General features: G+C 34.9%; 2 protein-coding genes across 2 annotated transcripts; one reads left to right on the top strand and one right to left on the bottom strand.

Annotated features, from left to right (window-relative positions):
* Window positions 1-1,223: 1,223 nt before the first annotated feature.
* On the top strand, window positions 1,224-3,838 carry LOC140892017 (pathogen-related protein). Its single transcript, XM_073300743.1, has 4 exons — window positions 1,224-1,444; window positions 1,660-1,792; window positions 3,028-3,326; window positions 3,429-3,838. Exons 1-4 carry the CDS (start codon window positions 1,289-1,291, stop codon window positions 3,597-3,599), a joined length of 759 nt encoding a protein of 252 aa, XP_073156844.1. The 5' UTR covers window positions 1,224-1,288; the 3' UTR covers window positions 3,600-3,838.
* Window positions 3,839-4,108: 270 nt separating this feature from the next.
* Window positions 4,109-8,016, bottom strand: LOC140892903 (protein GRAVITROPIC IN THE LIGHT 1-like). Its single transcript, XM_073301940.1, has 2 exons — window positions 7,888-8,016; window positions 4,109-5,749 (listed from the first exon to the last, which is right to left on the bottom strand). Exon 2 carries the CDS (start codon window positions 5,747-5,749, stop codon window positions 4,394-4,396), a length of 1,356 nt encoding a protein of 451 aa, XP_073158041.1. The 5' UTR covers window positions 7,888-8,016; the 3' UTR covers window positions 4,109-4,393.
* Window positions 8,017-8,193: the final 177 nt, after the last annotated feature.

The raw sequence follows: 8,193 nt of genomic DNA, 5'->3' as shown, positions 1-8,193 counted from the left end.
TTTCCAATCGAAATCGTCGGTCAGTAGCTCAGGAAATGAAGAAATAAAAATTATCAAGTTTTTTAAACTACAAGTGCATATATCGATATATTAAGGACATACATCAATTACAGTCTAGGATGAGTAAAAACTACCAATTTCAATCAGAATAACCTACCGAGTTGAATTAATCTGAAAAATCGATTCAGTTTATTTAGAAGTTCGGTTTTAAATTTTAAAAATATTGGTTAGGTCGCTTTGGTTTCTGATTTTAGTACAATACTTTGGTTTACCGAACAAACCTACAAAAATTTAATATTGTTAAATTTTCTAATAAAATTTTATTTTACAATATAACTAGACTTGAAAATATAGTTTTTAATAAACAAAATTTAAATTTATATAATTAAATTTTTAACTAAATTTTTTTCAGTAAAACTTGATTTTTTTAAAAAAAAAAAAAAAACTCTAAAAGTGATCACTTAATTTGGTTATTGATCAAAATAATGGATTCTTTTTAGTTTGAGTTTTTTGGTTTTTATAGTAAAGTTCGATCTGTTCGTTTTATCGAAAGAAAAAAATTCGTTTAATTCAATTTTAGAAATTTTGGTTCGATTTTAACTGAATTTTTACTCATATTATTGTCTAATACGGGGCAGAGCTAATCCCATGTACTTTTGAATCCCGGTTCAATCCACCCCTGAATGTACCACAACAAATTGAGGAGATCCTCAAATAAATTCTTGTAACCAAAAATATCCAAAGCCTATAATTTCCTTTAAGCTTACCAGAATTATAGATTTAGGTATTATTAATCTATGTATAATTTATCTCATCCAATCCTACGTTCTTCTTTTCATATTATTTATCCATCTATTAATTATTTTTCTTACATCAATCAAATCATTGAATTTAAATTACTATATTACCCTTTATAGATAATATTATTCATATTTTATTAATTTATTAAAAGGACGAAATGGTCATTTTATCATTTTATATAAAATTTAATCAATCAAATCAAACAAACTATAATCTATCAATCAAATCAAATACTATATCAACTATCATTTCTTATTTATTTTTTTTATCACATTATATTATTTATCTTATTATCCAAATCAAACGATACCTCACTCTTTTACACCTGGGTATGGTGATATTACCATACACACACACATGATAAATTAAACATCCACGTCAGTGCCTGTTTATAAGGTGTTATACATATATATACCACAATATCATTGTAACTTAATTTGTCAAAGCAACAGCAAGAATAAGCTAGCACACACAAGATCGATCAGGCATGGCGAGTAAAGAAGAAATAAGAGGTATGGAAATGGTAGCAGATAAATACAGGTCTTTCTTGCATGATGAAGCACAAAATACCACAGAGTGGAGACATGGCGGCCCTCCCATATATGATGCTGTCAACAAGCTCTTCGAAGAGGGCCGGACTAAGGTATATACGACGTCGTATAAGCACGCGATCGATGAAACGCAAAGGCCACAAAATTATTATATGACTACTTTCATGTTTATTTGATTGTTCGAGCATATTTCTTGTCAGGATCACTTTGATCTCCCTTGCAAAAATTTGTTTTTTTTTCTTAAAAAAAAAACAAATCAATTTTGTCTCATCACTCATGTGAATTATATATATACGTGTTGATGTAGGAATGGGCAAAAGGATCTTTGGAAGAGGTGGTTCAGAATGCTATCAAGTCATGGGAGATGGAGCTGTCCCACAAAACAAGAGTTCAAGACTTCAAGACCATCAATCCCCACAAATTCAACCTCATCGTTAATGGTAATTAATATCATCGTCATCTAATTCCATGGACAAATAAGCACCATGAAATTTTTAAAAAAAAATTAAATTAATATATATAATGTTTTTATCTCTTCACCCTATGTAGGAAACCCGTGGGCAACTGCTAAAACGCAGTATTGTGTTTTAGACGTTTTATGTATATTTTTTTTATATAGGGATTGTTACAGACTATCGAGTTTTAGCAGTCATACATGAATTTCTTGCACAATAGGATGCGGTAATTGAAAAAAATATATTTTACAAAGAAATCTATAATTAATTCATTTTATTCTTATTCGATGAATGTTAAAATCAGTTAATGATTTCAACAATGAGGGTAGAAAGTTAATGAAAAAGTAAATTTTAGAAAAATAAATAAATAAATTCATTTTCTTTATGCAATAGGATGAAAAAAAAAACTTGTTGAAAATAATTAATGTATTTAAGGATGGGGCAGATTATTAATTGGTAAGAATATACTTGGGACAGGATCGAGGTGACATTTATATTTAGACGAAGTGTAAATTAAATATAAAAACTGGATTATACATTTGAGATTTTATATATATTTGAGATTTTCGTACGTACGTATGTTCTTATTTTATATATATTTGAGATTTTCGTACGTATGTTCTTGATAAGGTCGGATAGATTTGTTATTTTAATTTCAGGCAGACTGGTGATATTATTAACAAGTGGTTATCATGCAGTTGGCATTAATTTCTTCGCTGACTTTTAGGGGAACTTACTAAATATACACGACACTTCCTTCACTGTATTATATATGTATATACTCATACTTGTAATTGTGATACACCGTACACACACGTGATATGTGTCCACAATATAAAAATAACTTTAATAATTTTTTTTATAAAACTATAAACAATTATAATTTTTTTGATTTTTTTTTTGTTCAAGAAAAAAATTGAAAATGATTTGAAAAATATTAAATGAAAATGACGAGTGCATGTGTATACACTGTACACACATATATATAAGCTAGTAAGCTAGCTACCCAGTTGAAATTTTTGAGCCGATCTATCGAGAATGATCAATACATGGTTTGCTATATAATTTATGATGTTTCAGGTTCAACGAGACCTAAATTAATATTAATAATAATAATAAATATTATACTTATATTTAATTTCAGGAACAAAATGAGCAATAATTTAGAATTTTAAATATCGTTATTAAAATATATATATATGCACCTAATTTCTAAATAGGGAGAGAGGGCCTATCAGCCGAAGAAACACTCAAGGTGGGTAGCTACAATGCATTGTTGAAAAGTTCAATGCCGGAAGAATTCAAGTACTACAAAGCTGAAGAGGAGAGCTTCGAGTCGTCCCACGACGTCTTCCGGTCGGCCCTTCCCCGCGGTTTCGCCTGGGAAGTGATGGGTGTGTACTCGGGCCCGCCGGTGATCACTTTCAAGTTCAGGCATTGGGGTTACTTCGAAGGTCCCTTCAAAGGCCATGCTCCCACCGGTGAACTGGTCCAGTTTTACGGAGTCGGAATACTCAAAGTAAGTTAATTTCTACTACATATATATTCATGTATTTGAACCTTGTTTGGGATTGCTTCTAAGAAAGTACTACTTGAACTCGTGCATATGGAATATTTATAGGTCGACGAGTCTCTGAGGGCAGAAGATGTAGAGATTTACTACGACCCGGCGGAGCTTTTCGCGGGGCTGCTGAAAGGACGACCAGTTTCGGGATCCAACACAGAGCAAGAAGAAACAGATTTATCAGATGCTATGCGTAAATCATGTCCTTTGCATGCACAAATGGAATGAATTTTAATTTCAAACAAACGCTTCTGCATGAGCTCGGAGCACATCTCTCTTCACTGCTGAAACTTCTTATTAAGCAGAATAAATTGCTTCTTTGGTAAATGTGAACTTTGTGTGAAAATCTAAATAATTATGGTAGTGGTTTGGAGATATCTTAAGAAGTAATTCTCAGCTTGTTCTTATTGAAATTTTGTGAAATTTTATTAAAAAAAAGCTGAAAAGTGTTTCCAAAAAACTCTTTCGAACACTACCTAAACATGTCATTTCCTATGCTCATAATTCGTTTCTTGAACACGTTTTTCGAATGGGTCGTACGTGACGCAGTGTATTTATCTATTTGAGATAGAGAGAGTCACCTAGCTCATTGGTTTTTATTTCATGCATCCTTAATCCATGGCAACTGGCAAGTATTATCTAAAATTTGATTACCAAAATAGGGTACTAAAAGAAACAAAAGTTGCTATTTGTACAATTAACCATCTATTCTATGAAGGAGTTCTGACTCTCGGTGAGTTTGTACAAGATGTTCGCGCCACCATCAAAGTGTAAAACCAAAAAAATACTGATGGACACACGAGATCTAGTCTAGAGAGGAGTTGCTAGAGTATAAACTTCCCTATTCAACTGAAAACAGCAAATTCAAGTAAAACTAGGCAATCATTTTCGATCAATGGTTAATTGTTTTTTTTCCTTTTTGGAGGGACAAAAGATGATCAAGTCACGACCTCCAACTTGAAAACAATTAATAAAAGCCATGCAGCATCTAACAAAGACGGTGTATCAACCCGAGCTCACGATCAACAGAGATATACTTGACATTGAATGACGGTCTTACTGATTATGAATCCTGGAAAAACTGTGAAACCGACCTGTGGATCGGTTTCCAGGAGGCCATCAGACAACAAGAAAACCTCGTCGTTCAAACTTTCCATGTAAACTTCAGAAAAACGACATCCCTTTTTGGCTTGAAAGATTGAGACCTTAGGATCAAAAGATAACGCGAGGCAATGTAGAAGCCAAACATGTTTCACCATTTCACTGAATGCCGAGAAGAAAGGCGTTTCTGGGATTTCACCAGAATCAACCAAGTTCCCCTGATCCATATTCCCAAAAAGATACGCTTCCATCTTTGGATTTATGAGTTTGAAGTATTTTATGCGGAAAAATGTCGCAAATTTTGATCTAGGCTTCCAAGCTAAGTAATCTACCAGTTTCGCAGACTTCATCTCCATAAATCGGTCAAGATACTGGGTGGGACAATCCTCAAGCTCGAGCAAGGACTCGTTTGGGGTGCAAAAATCTCGGTAGTTGAAACCATCAAACATCTCTCGACATACAAAGGATTCAAAAGCAAAACTTTTATGACTCGGTTTCCAAAAGGAAATTCCTGGTTCAACTAGACCAGCTGCAGCATCTAAATCCCAGCTCGCAGATTCCATCTCCTTAATTAACGAACGAGTAAATGCTTGGATAGATTTTAAAGCTTGCCGAGAATAAGTGATAAAATGGCTCGGATTTAAGCAAGATAGCGGAATACTTTTGGGTATCATCAACTGTTCAATTGAGATTAGTCTCTTCTCTAGTAACTTGTTATACTTACTGGCTTCAGTCAATTTCTGTTTGAGAAAGGTTATCTCGGAGCCTTTAAGTTTAAGCTGAGACTTAAACGTCTTGCTCATAAATTCACAAGTTTTCAGCTGACTTCTCTGCTCCTGAATCTCAGTTAGTAGCAAATTGATATCTGGGGACATCTTGTTTAGCTGTTTCTTCGAGTAAGATTGCATCAATTGACACAAATTCTTTAGCTCTAAAACAACTGTTTGATCCGCAGATTGAATCCCATCCGCATCATAAGGAAACTGAGCAAATTGTAACTGAGCATATGCAGCTTTGACAGAAGATATGCCAGCAAATAGCTTCGCAAGAAAAGCTTCTTTAACTACTCTGCCCTTCAGTTCCTCGAGTTCATGATCATTGAAGGATGGTATTAGGAAACTTTTCGTTTGATCTTTCGTTATCTTTCCATGGTATTTAGTATCTTGGATTCCATCATCGGGAGCTATTCCTGTCACAGCTCGAATGTGCAAAACCTTGCCTAAAGCGTGTGACAACTGACTCTCACTTGGGGCTGCAGAACATTTAACTGACTCCATCTGAATCAAGAAAATGGTGAACGATTATAACTCTTTCTGAATAAAATATATAAAATGGCTTTAACATTCAAGTTAATACAACCAATGATGAAAAAGAGTGCACGGATTTAGCGGGTGGTTATGAAAGAAAATGATTACCATGATTAAGATGTATACGATCGTGTTTCAACAAATAGAAAACCTGTAAACTCTGAGGCTTAAATTGAGCCACTAAAAACAAATGAAAATTCTTTTGCTTTCACCATTTTGAGGTTCAATGTCAACAAAGGGGAAAGATAAACAGAAGTTCATGGGAGGAAAAAGAATGCACATAAATTTAATAATCAAACCAAATGACATACTGAAATGAGATCAGATGTTAGATATATGATTGCTCGGAGTTCTGTTAGCATAAACGATCGTGCATTTCAGTACAAGTGCTTTCCTAAATGGATACAACTACAACAAGCCTTCATCCCACTAAGCGAGCTCGCTATATGGATCCTCCCCCATATGATTGTGTTTTATCGCCTACTATATCTTTATCTATGAATAAATTGTATCACGTTAAAGTTCCTAACAAAGCCTTATTGGATCTCCCTCTTCCTTGGTTAATGTGTCTTTCTCATGGTCACAGATCACTTAACTGGAGCATCTATTGGTAGTTGGTACCAGCGCGGAATGAAGACAACCGCGAGTAATACGCTAAAAGCCACAGCTTCAAATTTGAACACCAAGCAGTTGTCTCTCAACATCTCCCATCAATAATGGATAAAAGCACAGGTGTAAATGGTACCAGTTCATGACATTGGGGGGGTATAAAAAATAAACAATACGAGAACGCACATCCCACAACGACAGGAAGATAAAGAACGGCCAGCCGTGACTTGAAAATGGTGTGATTGCCACAGGTCTCAAGATGTCGTTCTGGGGGAAAGATGAGTCCCATATGTATGGGCAGTTCAATTGAAAAATGTCATATAATTATTTCAAGAGGATGAATGATGATCACAGTCTCTCGGCCCACCCTCCATGGCAGCCCTTTGCATCAATTAAATTAGTCTAGTTCAAAGCTGATAAAGAACAAGAGCATAATTGGACAAAACAAGTTAACAACCATCAATAATTGACCAGCACAATCAGGTCTTAACATATTTCATTGGATTCCTACGCTCACAGGAATGGAAGCCGACCGAGCACGACTGAGCCGGCGGCTAACCAACCTCCTATGATATCAGCACAACAATTTTAGAACTATAAACCCCTCTCTCGTTTAGCAATGCTAAACTACATGTGTAGCATAGAAAAATCGCGCATTTTTCGAAGCTCAGGAGCAGTAAAAAGTTAATTCAAAAAGTATGTTATAGAGGGTGAAAATAAATGTTGATAAGCCCGCATTTATCTCATGTCAGCAGGTATCCCTCTACAGAAAGAAAATCTGAAAGGGGCCCTCTCAGCGATTACCCATTTCAAAGACACTATTTTTGACCTGCACTGAAAAGACACCAAATGCGTAACTCCAGCCCACGCCGCACAGAGATCCAACGGACATAAAACAAAACGCCAGAAAATAAATTGAACACCGCAAAGTTCTTGACCCCACATTCACTATTCACACCTCGAATCATGCGACATTGAAGAGCGTTTGATTGTAATAATGCAAGCATTTACTAAAATTTTCAAGATTTCACCTTTCCAGAAAAACCTCTGAGAAACGAGATGATAAATCAAGATTTCCGTTCACAGCAGCCGGTTCAATCCATTAATTGCTATTATCTCCAGTAAGCTTGTTTTTTGTTTATGTATCGTACCCGAATACTCCAAAAAGAAGAACAAATAAAGTTTGAATCTTCACAGGGCATTACGAAAGCTTCAACCTCAAAATGGAAACGACTCCGCAAGAACCCCAAAAACCCAGAGAACTTGTCTATATAAAATCAAGTACTACACCATTTCATGATATGCCGTATGAGGTCTTGATTGAAGAATGTAATAATGGTACAAAATGGGAAATAAAGAAATACAAAAAAGAGGCAACAGCATAACGGGAAGTTTCCTAAAATAACTTTAAAATTTCACAACACTTGCATTTGAAAGAAACTCCTCATTTTGGATGGGTAACAAGTCAGTGAGGCAACAAAAGAGCAAAGTCTACGTACCTTTGTTATGGTTCAGAATCTTCAAACAGTGATGAACTTTCAGAATAGTTTGGAAGAGAGAAACAAGCAACTATTTAGCTCAGAATTAAATTTCAGGCCCCGTGGAGTGAGTCAGAGTACTGAATGTGCTTTGGCCCTTGCAAGTTTCAAGGGAAAAACAAAAATGGTGTAGGATTAATTTCGAGCCAAAAAAAATTCGAAAGAAAACAAGACAAAAAAGAGAAGTTACTCGATCGATGGTAAACAGTGCTGATGACTGGGGACATTGAAAACGACCACAAGTTCTTTATTTGTTATTTGTTTGAA

Source organism: Henckelia pumila, chromosome 3, assembly GCF_033568475.1.
Source record: "Henckelia pumila isolate YLH828 chromosome 3, ASM3356847v2, whole genome shotgun sequence".
Classification (NCBI taxonomy): Eukaryota; Viridiplantae; Streptophyta; class Magnoliopsida; order Lamiales; family Gesneriaceae; genus Henckelia; species Henckelia pumila.
The sequence above is the reverse complement of the archived record's forward strand: the minus strand, read 5'-3'. Positions and strand labels throughout refer to the sequence as shown.